This window comes from Sitodiplosis mosellana, unplaced genomic scaffold (assembly GCF_009176505.1).
Source record: "Sitodiplosis mosellana isolate CC-2019 unplaced genomic scaffold, AAFC_SMos_1.0 Smas_scaffold_6191, whole genome shotgun sequence".
NCBI lineage: Eukaryota > Metazoa > Arthropoda > Insecta > Diptera > Cecidomyiidae > Sitodiplosis > Sitodiplosis mosellana.
The window spans coordinates 3,882,649-3,898,656 of NW_022601432.1; the positions used below are offsets into that span (position 1 = coordinate 3,882,649).

Consider the following 16,008-nt stretch of genomic DNA (forward strand, 5'->3'; position numbering starts at 1 on the left):
TCTCTCTCTCTCTCTCTCTCTCTCTCTCTCTCTCTCTCTCTCTCTCTTTTACTCTCGATCATCCGACGGTTATGGACAGTGGACAGTATTTCAGGCCGAATGAAGCTGGTGAGCTGGATTACTGCTCTGCTTGTTGAAATTTGCATAGAAAATGCTCTTTCTCTCGTTACAAAACTTGAGTATGCCGTGCTGCTGCCGCTGCTGCTGTTGCTATTACTTATATTTTTTTTTTTATTGAATTTCAATTCGTTTTCGAAAGTTGCTCAAATCGTACGCTAGATCGATTCGTTTCATTGTTTCGGCTGTTTAAATTAAAACACTTGTCTTGAGCATTTTGGACTTATTTTTGGATTTATTTGACTATGTGGATTTTTTTATTTCGTCGTCTTATTCTCTCTTTCTCTGTTTTCTTTTCGCCCAATTTGTTTTCGTTTTTCTTCTTTCTTTGATCCAATCAATTGGAATATTGGAGCAAGTTTCGTAATTAATTAATTATGGGCACACATTTTACTCTTGCAAATCTATTCTCAGTGTGTGTGCAACTCTTTTTTCCCTCATTTATCATCTTATACAAAATTAGAGGAAGAAGAAGAAAAAAAAATCACTCAAACAGAAGCAGTAAAACGATACATAAATTAGGCTTAAAATTCGATTCAATTACACCGATCGAATAGATGAACATATTATATTATTTGTACAAATTCATACCGAGTTAATAATAAGTAATAGAGTTAACTGTTTAACCGTTAACAGAACAGAAAAAAAGAAAGAAGTGGTTAGAGAAAAAAGAAACACACACACGCATACAACGAAGGCAAACAAAAGTGTTTGACGGTGTATATAGGAGCGGGACCGGGGGAACTTTTCAGTCGAAATTGATTGTGATAAGTTTAATTTCATTAATGTGTTGATTGTTTTTGAACAGTTTTGCCTGTTTGCTCAACAGTTCGCATACAGCACACCGTACACAAATCTTAATCGGATCTGGTCGATATCGCAAATATGAACCCAGAACCGTAAACTCATGTAAAAGCCAGATACTAACAAAAAAAAACGCCTGCATCATCAAATACGAATCTTTTTTGTTTTTTTAATCTGTTTTTTTTTCTGTTCAAACTTTCGATACAAACTGTTTTCTAGGCAGTTTTTTTTTCTCTTATTATTGTGCCATTTTTATTTACATATATTTTTTCCCCAATCGAACAGAAAAAAAAATAATCGAAGGAAAAAAAATAAAATGTTAATCGAATGGAAAAGATAGAGTGAAAATACAAATTTAGTTTAATGCTACCTGAAATTTCAATCATTTTTTTTCGCCTGTTTCAGTTAATGGTATCATCTCGAGCAATTCTATTGACTAGATCGAGAGGAGAGTAAGTTCATCTGACTTTGTTGTGAAAGAGAAGAGTAAGTTTCTTTCGACTCAAAAATGGTTAAAGGCGAGTATGTTCATTTTTGGCAGGTCCTCGCGGTGTTCCACGGTTTCCGCGGAACTGATAAGAGATAACAACTTGGTGTTCGGCAAAGTTGTAGCACTCGAGGTCTTCTATAACATTGCTGAAGTCAGTTATCTCTTATCTCTTATCTCTTATCAGTTCCGCGAAAAGCGCGAAAAATGATAAGAAAAAAAAAGTTCTATATAAAATTTGCTTTTTATGTGCGCGATTTGCGCGCAACTGATAAGAGATAAGAGATAGATGTCTTCAGCAATGTTAAAGAAAACCTCAAGTACTACAACTTTGCCGAAGACACCATGTTGTTATCTTTTATCAGTTTCGCGGGAACCGTGAAAAACCGCGGAGGCTAGACGGGATGCCAACATACTTCCTTTTAACGCAGATAGAATCAACAGAAATCATACTCTCCTCTTTCAAAATATATTAGAATTTTTTCACATACTCTCCTCTCGATCTAGTCAATAGAATTACGGTGTGCTTTATTCGGATCGAACACGTTCAATGACGTTTGTTTTCGCTGCGGAACATCATTTGACGCATTTTTTTTTCTTTCTGCTGTTTAAGAATTACGTAATCAATGTTTTGGGATTTACTTTTTAAAACGAGAATTTACCTAGCACCGTATAAAATGAGCTGCAGATAGGGAGAGAGAGAGAGAGAGAGAGAGAGAGAGAGGAAGAGAGTTTGTATATAACTATACATCTATGGGGTCTATACAAGTGGCAGAATAAGTGAACTGCGCACGAGTTGAAATTTAGCGCCACTGTCTGCCACTCAACAAAAACAAAACAATAATGGTGCGTCCGATTGTTGTGTTACTGTTGTGCTTAAGTCTTTAGGCATTGTCACAATGCATTGATGACGTTTTAATGGTGTTGAGCTGTTCTAATGAGCGCCACATTATACGAAATGGCCTGCCATCAATTGCAATTTAACTCATAGAAAATTAGTTCAAAATCCAAAATCTAAAAAAATTGGTCATATGATGATCGTTGAACAAATGATAATTATGCGTTTAAATTATGCGGTTTCTCCAAGGATGCTCGCTTGTCATTAAGCATTTCCTTGAGCAAATGATGAAATATTCTGAACAATTTTGCATTTTAATTGCTAACAATTTGCATTACATCATCCGATTCATTGCAAAGGATAGCTAAGAACTTGCAAATATAAACTTTTCAATTGAATCCAAACCAAATTTGTACAACTCCGAAACAAAGAAGAATGAGTTGCTCTCATAATTTGCATTGCAGTGAATTAAAAAAAAAATGGCAAAAACTTACCGGATCAAAATCTGAATCCCATAAATCGTTTTCCATGTCGTATAGGCCGTCCATATTGATGTTATAGTCCAGTTTGAAGTTGATTCGTTCACGTTCCAAATTCGATAAGTTCATGCGATGAATTGTGGTTTTACTTAATTTTTCTTTTCTTTTGATATCGTCGTCGTTGTAGTCGTTGTAATCGACGAAGCAAAAAAGAAACAGAAACAGAATTTCGTTCCAGATATCAGATAACTTTTGAGTCAATTGTTTTGATTCTCAAATGCCAGTGAGAGAGCCAGATGACCTTTTTTTACCGGTTTAATTCTTCTTACTTCTTCAGTTTTTTTTACCTAATTGTCATAATCACAACACACTCGATGAATTTTCTTCTTCTTGGTTTGCTCTTTTCTTTGCTGTTTATTCATGCGATGTGACAGGTTTGGAATGTCTTCGATGCTTCTTTTTCATGTGCCGCAAAACAATATATTACGTATATTTTTCTTATGTTATTATTACTTTGTCCGCTGTGCGCTCAAGTTCGTGTTGTAATGAATGCGTAACTTGGTTTTCGTTTTATTTCAAGAAAACATCACATTAATTATTAATTTTGGAATTTTGTTGTGGCTGGTCTTGGAATTTAAAATAATTTTTTTCTTCTGGTTATCAATCAAAAGATTTATCTTTTGCCTATCAGTTTTCTTTTATCGTTGCACACACAAATTTCTATTTTGGTCGAATGTATAATTATCGTGGGCGAAATATGACGGTTATTCCGTTTGCATATCTGATTTCGGAACCAAATTGAAACAGAAAAACAATTGAGGTTAATATTGTTTATATTGCTTAATCGTTTGTTATAGTTTTTTTTTCTCTCTTTGCCCAGATGCTGTCGAAGTATAAAAAAAAAATGATTTGAATCTTTTAAGAACACACACAAAGTTATGAAACGCTCACTACAGAAACCAAATAGATAATGTTGCTTTTTTTGCTACAATTTATATTGTTTATCATCACATGTCGTTGATCTTGTCAGTTGATGAACAATTTTTTTTTGTCACTCTCCAGGTTTTTTTTTTTACGTTTCGTTGGGTTGTTTTTTTTTTTTAATCTGTTTTGTGTCACCATCGACTGTGTGCGCGTGCAGTAATTTTCATTACCTGTGGCACCGTTATATGTATATGCAATATATATGTATCAGTTGCGCAAGTCGTATCGAACGATAGCTTGCACTTTTACTACGGTTATACGCGTTTTTTGCTCTGTACAAATATTTCGGAACGTGTACTGCTGCAACAGGATGTACGGTTTAATTTGATACACTTTTGTATATGTAATATAAGTTCCGCATAGAGTCAATCTGTTTGGTGGTTTTTTTTCGCGAACTGTATTAATTGACAACAACAAAACAAGTAACAAGGTAGAAAACAATAGGTGATGTTGTGATGGCGCTGAATAGTTGCTGTCGATCAGTAATTTTGATAAATTCGTTTGAATTTTCTCGATTAAATAAAAAAAAAAAACTATTTCGTCCGTTCGTTGGTTGGTTGTGTTATCGAAATGTAGCACACAAAAATTTCGCACTCAAAATTTCAAGTCTTTAATAGTGCTGACTATGCTCCATATAAGATAGATACTTTCTCTCATTATACTCTATATCTCTCGGCTTTTAACGACTTTTGTCTCGTGCTTTTTATTTCGTCTCTCTGTCTTTGCGGTGCGAGTGTTTTCTTCCCGTTTTTTTTTATTTCTTACTTTTCCTTTTGTTGGATTATTTGCAAATTTGCGATTGCGAATTCAGCTAATTTTTATTTCTTGCTCTTTTATTGAAATGCCAAAGTTTCTCTCTCTCTCTCTTTCTTGGCTAGGTTCCCCGCGCAAATGTTTTTTTTTTCTTTCTTTCTTTTTCCGTTGTACTCACTCGTCAGTCTCTTTATTTGCTGTGCATCACCAGTAACAGTTTTGATACGTTTTTCATTTTCTTTTTCGCGCGCTGTTTATTTCTTTGTCTGGATCTATTGTTATTTTTTTCTCTTTTTTTCTCTCTCGCAACGCTGTTGTTATTGTTTCTGCTTCTGCTTCTGCTGCTGGTGGTGGTGATGGTGGTGTATTGTTGCTAAATGAGTCTATAATTTTTACTTTAACTGTGCCTTTGTCCGTTGACCACGATGTGGAACACAACCAGCAATTATGTGAAGATGGTGAAAATAGTTTGATGCTGGAGTAAAAACAAAAACAATATGCTGATTTTTCACAATTGATTCCTATATATGACAACAAAAAGAAGAAAGAGAAGAAAAAAAAAAAACGAAACGAAAATGAAACGACAGAGAGAAAAAACACCGAACAAATAAAAATTGAAGGAGACATGAATTAACAACAAGTGTTGTATGATTTTTGTATATAATTAGAATATTGTATTGCGTTCGATCGTGTGCTAACGGGAATGTATCGAATTTAATATCGAACGAGGAAATTTATTCGATTACTGCAATAACAGCTCAATTTTCGTTTAAATTTTTATTTAAAAAATGTGCGCTTTTGCGCCTTTTTCCACACACACACTCGTCATGAAGAATAAAAATGACGTCGATTCGATACAAACACTTTTTCCTGTCTTTCATTCGCCAATCCAGCCAAAAATGAAAGACAACAACAACACACAAAACAGAGAGGCAAAAAAAAAGCACGAAAAGAAACCAATATAATTTTTGCGAACGTATGGAAATGTGTTCGATTCGTTCGGCGGGTACAATTAATATTCAGTCTTTCTAAACAAAACGTAAATACACGCGAAAAGCAAAAGAATGGGAAGAAGAAAAAAATTCCTTCAAAAACACTTGTTGAATACATATAGATATGTATATACACTTTGCGCTCTGCGCACAAAACAGGCAAACTCCATTTCATTTTTCGCTGGCATATGGTTTGTTTTTTCGGTGTTGTTGCTTCATGTGTTCGAACAAAACTAGACACATTTTGTCGTTTTCCATCCCAAAATTTCTTTCTCGTTGTGTTTTTTTTTTCGATTCTTCGCAAATTTTCTTCAAATCGCGACTACAATAAATTAGAAGACGAAGAAAGAAGCAGAAGGAGGAGGTAAAAAAAGCGTAATGAAGAGAATGATAGAAAAAAAATACATGGTAACCAGTTTTAATGTATGCGCCGTGTACCGTCGATATGGTCAACAATTTCTTTTAATTCAAACTTTGAAAATTCCATCGATTTCGGACTGTGTCCCGTTGCACAATCGTAGCGCACAATTTGATAATGCACGCAAATTCGGTGGTGTCGCACGGTATCACGGTCCGAATAACTTTATCAAAATTGTTTATGCACATCTCTTTTTTCTTGTTTTCTCATCCTCCCATTCGTCGTCGTCGTCGTCGTCGGTCGTTTTTGTCTATAAAAGTGTGTTTATTTTGTTTTTAACACTGTGACCCTGAAGAAAAATTGTTGAACAAATCGTTAAAATCGGATTTGAAATAAGAACAAAGTGGACAACAACGAGAATACCGTTGCCGCGAACTCTTGGTCGATCCAAAAAAAAAAACCACTCACAACCAACTGAAATGATTCGTCAGTCAAATGTAATGTACTTTATATTTTTTTTAATCTTTACGACGAACGATAATATTTGGTAAATTTGTACCGAACAGACGAAGAAAAAAGCGCGATTACGACACGCTCACAAGTATGAATCGAGCGGTATCAACAACAACAGAGTGACAGAGAAGAGAAAAAAATCCTAACCGGCATTTAGACATATAGTGCTTATGTTTCTTTTTCCTTCTTCCTAATATTAAATAGCTATTTCTTTTTAACAGACTACACTAAATTATTGAACTGTCAATTGTTGTTTGACGATCGGCTGATAAAGATTCTTTCGATTAATTAAAGCTTTTCGCCGAACTTTACTTTCGAGTAACATGAACAACATTTCCCGGGAAACTGATAGAACATATCAATCTTCACCAAAAATCAACCGAAAAAAAAACTCAATAACAATATTCACACAAAATCACGTACACTCAAACAATCGATTCCTTTAATGAAAAAAAAACAAAAATTCCGAAGAAATTCTTACTCTGTGTCAAAAACAACAAATAACACCAAAAAAAATATACACGATTTTTGATTAATAAATATCGAGTGATTTGCTTCTATGTTTTTTTCGGCATAAGCATAAGTAGCTCCCGCTTCTGACGGTATTCGAATGTGAACTAAAAACTCGAATCAAGCATATACAGTTCTTCGTGTGTGCTTTTTCTCTTCTCCTTCTTCTTCTTCTTCTTCTTTTTCTTCTTTTCTCTCTCTTTCCTTTCTTTCTAGTTCGGTTCGGTCGCTGCTGCTGCTTGCTGCCTGCTGTTGCCTCTGCTTCTTCTTCTTCTTCTTCTTCTTTCGTTTCTTCTTTGATAATTTTTCTTGTTTTTGTTTTCAACCTCTCACATTTCGAGAAAACTGTAAAGCAAACGTATACTAATATTACTACCAAGAACCGTGTGAAACATATAAATCGTACGGAAATGAGCAAAAATGCAGTAAAACAACAGAGTGTATGCTATTACTAAAACCGCACAAATCAACGGCTAATGTCGGAATGTGTTCACGTTGAATAGCCAAAGTGAGCATATACACAAGAAACAGCGCTCAATGAAAGAAAGAAAAAATAAAATAAAATAAAGTATCATGTAAATGAAAAGAAATGACGGACACACAGAGAGTTTGTATATGAGTGAGAGGCGTGTGAAGTCACACTAGCGAACACTGAGCGAGAGGAGAGCACCATATGCAATACAAACAAACTGTTGCGCTCCATAGTACACGCTCTCAGCAAATAGGGTGGCCGTGTATATCACAATTTCGATTGATAGCTTCGCTTTGTTGATAATCATCAACCTATTACAATGCGGGGGGGCACATTTTGTGGATGACAGAATGAAGCTTTGAATCGTCTAAAATTGAAAGGACCGACCTTTTTAGAAGCTCTAGTCGTATTGACTGCAAAATGACCTCCTGCAGTAAGAGATAAATGCCCAGCCTACAGTTAGTTTCTCATTAAGATGCAATTCGTCGGCTCATTATAGAATGCCAGACATTCTGGAATCATTCGAGCCATATCCCAACCGTAGTTACCCGAATTGAAATTTATCCACTGAAAACGGTCGGAATCGAAATATTGTTAAAAAATCTATCGAATACAAATCCAAGCCACCCTAGCGTACGCAATCGCGAAGTTATAGTAGCCGCATATATACATACACCGAAAGATTTTCATTTCGCATTTCGTGCTCTCGCTCAATCACACACACATGGTAGCGCGCGGGCGCAAGTGACTGAAACGCGCTGAAATTAATCTGAATGTGACAAATAGGGTGAACTAAAAGTTGTACCAAGAGAGAAAGCCATCATTTCGACTCAATTACGATATTGTTGTTATGCGGGCTATGGATCTATCGGAACGACCCTATCCAAATTGATTTGGAATGCCAATACAAATCTACCGTTTTTGCCCATATAAAAAAGCCGAACCAAACCCGACGACTGATAATCATACTGGTAACTATATATATATATCTTCTCCTTGCTTTTTGTTGTGTTCACATTTCAACAAGCCGGTTGGACAGAGCACACACACACACACACACATAGCCCAGCACAGCACAGAGTGCGGTGAATAACAGTGGTACAACTTTGGTTTCACAAAATCGGAATTTTTCTACTTCCTAATACATGCAAATTGGAATTTTCGCATTTTATCGAGATTCCAGCCAATACCGATGCTGAATTCACTTCAAATGCCAATGAATGAACACCGCCGCCAATAATCTCCAAGCAACGGCGTATTTGATTCAAGCTCTTGTTTTGAAAAACCAACGAGCTAGATGTTAAGAAGTATATGACACGATACTAAATCTATAAATATTTCGCCCAAAAAGTTCTATAGAAATTTCAATTAGAATGCAAGGTCATTCACAAAGACGAGGTAAAAAAAAGTAAGAACGTTCAACGACAATCACCGAAGGCAAAACCATTACTTACGCAGCAACCAGCGTAAGCAGAGAGTTGTTGAAATACCTGCGGTGTTTTTGTTATTGGTTTGTTTCGATTGGAATCGAATGCTGTTGGAAAGAGAAAAAAAAAAATCTATGCTTGATAATTGTTTAATTATGTTCCCATTGAAATTTGTACAAATCGAAAGCCATCATCTTGTACACACAGTCTCGATCTCTGCGTGGTAAATTCATCGAGGAGTATTAGAAGTGGTCGCGTCTGTATTCATGCACGTTTAATGGTTTAATTATGGTGGTCAGTGTGCTAATGTCCATCGACTCTAATGATACACGTCCATAAAACCAATGAATGCATAACTATTCGCTTCAGCTTTTTGCAAAAATGACTTCGTCGAACATTTATTTGATCAGTCTGGTTGCTATGAAATATGAATAATTTCAACGACAAAAAAAAATTTGAACCGTTTTAACCAATGTGGAATGAAAAAAAGAACGGTGTAAATGACGGAGCTTGATGCAGAGAAAAAATAGCTATGACTTTGATTTCTAATGAATGCTGTTGCTGGCTGAATGTTACAATGGTTCGATTGGATGGTTAAAATTTGAATGCACTTTTTTTGCTGTTCAAGTGCGACTCTTACAGGTGTCTGTATCCATCATGTGATTCTTGTCTATACATTGTCTCTTTGGCGGCGAGCCACTTCAATAACTTGACTCGATGATTATTCAAAAGTCTCTTCACATTTTCTTTGTAGAAAGATAGAAAGCAGCAGTGTAGAATCGTTGGAAAGAGAGAGAGAGAGAGAGAGAGAGAGAGAGAGAGAGAGAGAGAGAGAGAGGGAATGAATAAAAGAAGAAAAAAAAGAAAGGGACAGGAAGCTAGAGGCAGATACAGAACAAAAAATAGTAGACGAACACTGAACAAGTGCGGTTTTGTTGTTTAGTTAATAGATCAATTAAGGTGTCTGCTGTGCACTGATTTGATGTACTTTACCTTTTTGTTCATTGAAAAACTACCGATCGACGGAAGGAATGATGGAGTAAAGAGCAAAATGTAAATGAATTAATGAGCGCCGTTTCATCCGAAATTGAATTAAATTTTAATTTAGAAAAAACTTGGGACAAATTTTCGGCTTTTTTTACAACAAGAAAAATTTGGGTGATTTTAGATTAGAGCAGAGGTGTCTACTATTCTGAATCTCTATAGCTAAATGTACCAATCAAGGACACACCGTATTTACGTTTGAGTAAATAGGTAAAATACCTTTCAATTTTTCTCTCCCATTTATGTCATTATTGATATTTGCATTTTAATTGTAACGATCCCCTGAATTTGTATCGATGAAGAAGAAAACCTGTTGTGCTCTATTTTTCGAAGTACAAAAAAGGTGTTTATTATTAAAAATTTGTGTCAGTACAATATAACTAGTTGATATGTCTACAAAAAAAACAATTACATATCTAAACCATAATAACAAAAATGTTCGTGTGAGTGTGTGTGTGTGTGTCTTCTATTATAATATCTCATAAAACGGTTGTTTTTTTTTTGTTCGATGGGTGCGATGTCAATTTTGAGAATAGACAAATTCAATTCGACATACGCACAACTCGACAATTTTAGTTTCTGTATGAGTGTACCATAATTGGTTAGAAGCACATTCGATGAACAAGAATTTACAAAAAAAAAGTGCGTTAAGAAAACTGAGAAAAAATGTGTAAATATGTAAATACAATTGTGAATTAAATAAAAATGTTTTTTTTGTTCATGCCAATTCAATCTTTTGTTCGTCGATGGTAACTTTTGTTTTTTTGTTAATTTCCGTTGTGCCGTCAACGCTATACTCAATGGGTACGGATATCTTAAAGTTTTTCGGGAAACAAATGCCTTTGTCGTCGGCACACAAGCTCATTTTGAATATTATTATCACTGATTCATTTCCGATTGCGCTTCCTTCGGCCGATTTTGGCGCCAGTAGCTCGACTGTAGCTGCCCCAATCGTATTTTTGCTATCGGTTTCGTTTTGTTTTAACGATACCGTGCCCGATGTCACCGAGCATGCTTGCCATCTCACATTCAATGTGTCTAGTTGCCATTTTTGTGGGGCGTCGGTGAATTTTACACCGGTTTTGGTCGTTAGCACAAATTCCAACGTGATTTTTGCACCAGACGTGTGCACAAGTAGTTTGGATGTCGTTAGTGTGGATAATTGATTCTCGGCTTTGAGCTCATCAAAGAATAATATCAATGGTTCTAGTGTTGAGGTACTCAAGTTTACAACGTCTATCGAATGATTGTTCGTATTACAAATGTACAGACGGCTATCGCATGGCGACAAACATAATCCAGCCGGTTCATTGAATACGACTGCATCGCCATTGGAATCCTTGAAATTGCACGTTGACACCTTGTTTGTTGCCAAATCAATCACTTTGATCTTGTGATTATATGTGTCGGCCACATAAAGTAAATGCTCTTTTTCGTCGTAAGCAACGCCGAGTGGATGTTGGAATTTGGCATTAATGCCAGTTGCATCGACATCACCAAAGGCGAACAAATTCTGTAGGATGAAAAGAAAAATGGATTTTCAATATCAACGAATCTAAAAAAAAGGTTCATCTCCTTAACGAAACTCACCAATGGATTTCGATCACCACCAGCCACAGCCAGAACTTTGCCATCGGCTAATACAAGCTTGCGAATGGAAGAACTTTCACTATCAGCAATGAACAATTCCTTAGTTTTTGGCGCCAGCGCCAGACCGGATGGTTGTGCAAATGCCGAATTTTGTGGATAGGAATTGTTTCGGTTTTCTTCATGCCCGTTGCCGGCAATCGCAGCGACTGAACCTTCAGAAAATTTCTTAAATTTCCACCAAATGGTTTCATCTTTGAAAATCGCCCAAATTTGATGCGTTCCCGCCATGGCAATCAAAATGATGTCACGTTCAGGAATTGCTTCACCATCAGCATGGAAACTCATGTCCATGTCACGTGTTCGGAAATTAAGAACATCCCATGGCGATGAAATCTCTTGCGATGTGCCAATCAAACCACCGGATTGATCGACTCCCTGTTTTCCATGCCCGGCAATGGTATCAACCGTTTTCGTTGTCAAATTAATCTCACGAATTGCATGATTCTCCGTATCGGCCACATAAATTATGTCGTTGCCATAAAATGACACACCTTGTGGTGAATTGAAGCGTGCTTCTTTGAAATTGCCATCAGCAAAGCCAATTTCTTTGCCGCCGATTTTTTCCACAATTTTCCCATTCGCTTGAAACACTAAAATACGATTGTTACCCGAATCCGACACCGCATACAGTTCAGATCCAATGAATTTACTACCGGACGAGTCATCATCACTTGTTGTTGCATTTCTCAATTGTCGCGTCGCAATTTTACCGGGAAATTTGAGCAACGATGCTTTGAGCAGTTTAGACGCTGGATTGAGTGCAATTGAATGGGTTTTCAGTTCGGCTTTTGCTTCATAAAATTGTAATGCTGCCTTGGTGTACTTATCAAGCCGTTGACTGTGCCCTTCTCCCATCAGCACAAAAATGGGATTGCCACGCGGACCAAGCACCAATAATGTTGGCCAACATTTTATATTCAAATTCATCCAGAGCGATGACAGCGAATCATTTACCACCGGATGCGTAATGTTGTAACGTTGAATGGCCGACAATATGTTGCCCGAATCTTTTTCATTATCAAATTTAGCGCTATGCACACCAATCACCAGCAAACCATTTTCGATCGTATAACGCTGTTCGAGCTTTTTCAAATCGGGCAAAATGTGCATACAATTGATACAACAATACGTGAAAAAATCCAATATAACCACCTTTCCCTTGAGGTCACGGTTCAGTGTTAGCGGCTCCGTTACGTTAAACCATTCAAGACCTTGAGATTTGTTTTTTTTTTGTAGATAGAAAGTTTTCATTAGGAATGGATTGGTTCAACCAATTATATATAATTTTATTTGATTGTAACTTTGTTTCCGTTTACAAACCTTCGGGAATTTCATTGATCGGCTCAAATTCTTTATCGATCTTCTTCAAATATGCATCGAGTATTTTCTCCTGTTCATCGGCATTCTTCGATTCTCTCAGCTGCACGGTGAGCTGATTGCAGTTGTATGCCAACAGATCAAGCATGTCATACTCACAATCATTTATATCCATGACTAATGGCGAAACTATTTACAAATATCTTAAAACGTCAAAATTCAAGTATATTTTTCTGCCATGCTCAGCATTTTGTCTTTGCAAATTCATTGACTTACCCTTGGTACAACAAAACAGAATGGACTCAATTTTTTTTTTCACAAGATAAGAAAATGCAATAATTAACTACAAAGACGATTCGTCCGATCGAATGATACAGAAAATATAAAAAGGAACCAACAAAAATGAAAACAAACACCAATATTATAGCTGTGTGTGTTAAAACTTTAAGAAAATTCGTATATATTTCGATACTGTTTGACAGTTTATACACAGTGTTATGCCTGTTCAAGTGTGAATGTGAACGCGTTCACATTGTCTTATTTCGTCTTAAAATTACTATAACTGCGTATACGAGCGCACTCTCTAAGTGAACGCTTTGGTTTAAACGTACATTTCAACACAATGTGCTGTGTTCATGGAATTTTTTGTGTGATGATTATCCATTAACGTGATGGTGATTTGCGTCCATTGCTTGCCTCGCTGAGTTTTTCAATCAAACGACCGCCGCATGAACAATTATCCAAATCGAGCAAATAAATCAACTGAAAAAATTGAAAAATCGGTAAAATGTCATGCAAAACTTGTTGTTGTTTCAAAGCGTCCAATTGATTCTTATTCCTCTTGCAAAAGAAAAATTATTTAAAAATGCTTACCGATGGGTGTTTTTGGCATTTTTTGTGCACTCGACCAAACAGAACCCGGTGACAAGTGATGCAAATCAAATGTGTTCGTGGGCGCTCACAAATGCATTCCGATTTTCCGGCAGCAATCACTTTCGGAGCAAAGCGATCGGTGTTAAAATCCATTTTCCGATGGAATTAATCGTTTTGACTTTGATTTAGAATGAAATCCAAATTAATCGGTTCAGAAATGAAATGATTGAATTTATCGTTTTCAAATGTGACGTTCGGCTAATGCGATCAAACACGTTCGACTGTTGACTCACAAATAATGCGTCGGTTTGTTTTGTATACCGTTATGCAGTGCAAATATATAATGTGCACACCGATGATGCGACGTGAACAAGTGGTGTGAAAAGGATAGCCGATCGTGTGTCCAATTTCACACAAAAGAAGGACAGACACAGCGATATCGCCGCATTTGAAAACACTTTAGCTGACTACGACGTATTGGAATGACCGTAAAATATTCTCAACGCAATAGAGAAAGATGCAAATCACAGCAGACGTTTGAAATTGGGCGCAATTTTCAAATCTGCAAACTTCGGATGATAAACGTCAGATGGTTTTGACTTTTCATGTTATCTTCTCGGTGTACAGCACAATAGATGATTGTTTATATCGCGAAAATTGGGTAAAAAACATTTATCATGACATTTATAAGTTTTGATTAAAGTCATCATCATCATCGTCCATTCAATACATTTACATAGATTTCGTGTAAATTGAACGACCGAAGCCTCATTGGATGATCGAATGTGTATACATTGTAATTTATGACGTATTAGAGAGAAGAAACAATCGTAAAACATAGTACACAATTGATGATTGAAATGAAGACGGCATATTGCGCTCTAAACTCATTGATGTAAGTAATTGACAATCGTAAGTGTTCATTCAGTTCGTTTCGAAAAAAAATTTAAATTTTAACGCCAAACGAAAACAATTGTTTTAGATAACTACATAGTGAGCGGTCCGAATCAAAAAGAAAATGTTGGAAAATCCATCGTCACCGACCTCCTGCGATGTTCGAGCATTTGCTGAGCAAACGCTCATCGATCGCATATTCATGGGCGATTACCAAGAGAAGCGTTACGTAGCTAAATTGAATGCGTACAAAGACTTGATCGTTCTGAACAGACAAGAGCAAATTCTTGCTGGTGATCTGAGCAAAGTGAAAAATCAAATTCTCGGTGACAATGTGAATGCATGGTGTGGATTCACCGATTCAAATGAAATCGGTGCACCGGCCGCCCATTGTCTCTGGACGACATTAGATGAACCGAACAAAGTGAAGGCGGACGCAGCTTCTGTGGTATTCGGTGAATACTGGTTTCAAATCAAGGGTCTTCGTTTCGCCCTGAATGCGGTGGAAATTCAAGTGACAGTTTTGCGGCCAATCGATCCAACATCGCCGATGCCAAGTGGTTTGGCCATTTCATCACTCGCCCAACAAGCGCTCGAAGTTGATACACAGAAAATCCAGCAATATGTCCAAGAGAATATTATCGAAGTTGATTGGGCAAACTTATTCAATCAATGGAAAGCATCCATTAATCAAATGGCCTATCGTTTTTTCACCACCGAAATTACGTGGACCAATTTCGTTCATTGCATTAAATTATTGGGCGTATTTTGTATTGCCTTTGCCAAACTCTCGGTGCATTTTGTACATTGCATCGGCGAATTTACACTTCGATTGGTGTTTGAATTGACAAAATTGACGAAGGCGGCCAGCCCGATTGTGTTGGCGGTGATAAATCTACTAAGCAAAATGATTGGCGGTTTTTACATTCTGGTGGCCATGATATGGAAAGATTTGTTCTATGGTGATAGTGGCAACCGCAAAAATCCACCGTCAGGCCTGAACAATTATGGATTCAACAATGGCCGTGCGCTGACATATCACGAAAATCCGCGCCCATTTCTACAAAGTTCCTCCCAACGACGACCAGCTACCCGATACAATTCCAACACATGAGCAAACGAAAATTGCTGAATAATTTGACAGCAAATTTCGAGATTTTCGTCCTTTTACCAATGATATGTATTCATTCAGTGCATTTGTGTTATTCTTTCCAAGAGTATTATTTCCAAACATTTATAAAAGTATTTTTATTTCTATTTTTTTCTTCTTCTCTTTTAAATTTGTACATTAAATTATATGCATTTATTTATCCGTTTATTTTTAAATCGAATAAAACTATATGGGAAAATGGAAAAAAAATGGATGGGTTGTTATTTATTTGGAAATATTTTTTTTCTCTTTCATTTCTTTCCAAAATTGGGCAAAAAAAGCAAAAAAACCAAAAAAAATGATTGAATAAAGAATGAACAAGTGGTGGCCTCTAGAATCATCAAAT

General features: G+C 36.4%; 3 protein-coding genes across 7 annotated transcripts in view; 1 reads left to right on the plus strand and 2 right to left on the minus strand.

The window, feature by feature from the left end:
* The window catches only part of LOC129576933 (cyclic AMP response element-binding protein A), a 43,454-nt gene extending 36,138 nt beyond the window's left edge, over positions 1 to 7,316 (minus strand). The window contains exons 1-2 of one of the 3 annotated variants that reach the window (XM_055463090.1): positions 7,212 to 7,316; positions 2,741 to 4,983 (exon numbers count right to left, since the gene is read on the minus strand). In XM_055463090.1, the coding sequence (XP_055319065.1) occupies positions 2,741 to 2,854 (114 nt within the window). In that variant the 5' untranslated portion in view covers positions 2,855 to 4,983; positions 7,212 to 7,316. Of the gene's footprint in view, positions 1 to 2,740; positions 4,984 to 6,806 lie in introns of all 3 variants that reach the window. The other 2 variants (XM_055463089.1, XM_055463087.1) reach the window with 2 other exon arrangements.
* Positions 7,317 to 10,101: 2,785 nt separating this feature from the next.
* Positions 10,102 to 13,923, minus strand: LOC129576934 (NHL repeat-containing protein 2). Of its 2 annotated transcripts, none has more exons than XM_055463093.1 (5): positions 13,619 to 13,923; positions 13,022 to 13,507; positions 12,749 to 12,934; positions 11,369 to 12,639; positions 10,102 to 11,291 (listed from the first exon to the last, which is right to left on the minus strand). In XM_055463093.1, exons 3-5 carry the CDS (start codon positions 12,918 to 12,920, stop codon positions 10,497 to 10,499), a joined length of 2,238 nt encoding a protein of 745 aa, XP_055319068.1. In that variant the 5' UTR covers positions 12,921 to 12,934; positions 13,022 to 13,507; positions 13,619 to 13,923; the 3' UTR covers positions 10,102 to 10,496. The 2 variants fall into 2 exon arrangements, with proteins under 2 accessions (XP_055319068.1, XP_055319067.1); XM_055463092.1 differs by having other exon boundaries at positions 12,749 to 12,948.
* A 227-nt stretch (positions 13,924 to 14,150) lies between these two features.
* LOC129576935 (uncharacterized) lies at positions 14,151 to 15,872 on the plus strand. Of its 2 annotated transcripts, none has more exons than XM_055463095.1 (3): positions 14,151 to 14,279; positions 14,359 to 14,530; positions 14,601 to 15,872. In XM_055463095.1, the coding sequence occupies exon 3, from the start codon at positions 14,637 to 14,639 to the stop codon at positions 15,624 to 15,626; it is 990 nt and encodes a 329-aa protein (XP_055319070.1). In that variant the 5' UTR covers positions 14,151 to 14,279; positions 14,359 to 14,530; positions 14,601 to 14,636; the 3' UTR covers positions 15,627 to 15,872. The 2 variants fall into 2 exon arrangements, with proteins under 2 accessions (XP_055319070.1, XP_055319069.1); XM_055463094.1 differs by having other exon boundaries at positions 14,359 to 14,513.
* Positions 15,873 to 16,008: the final 136 nt, after the last annotated feature.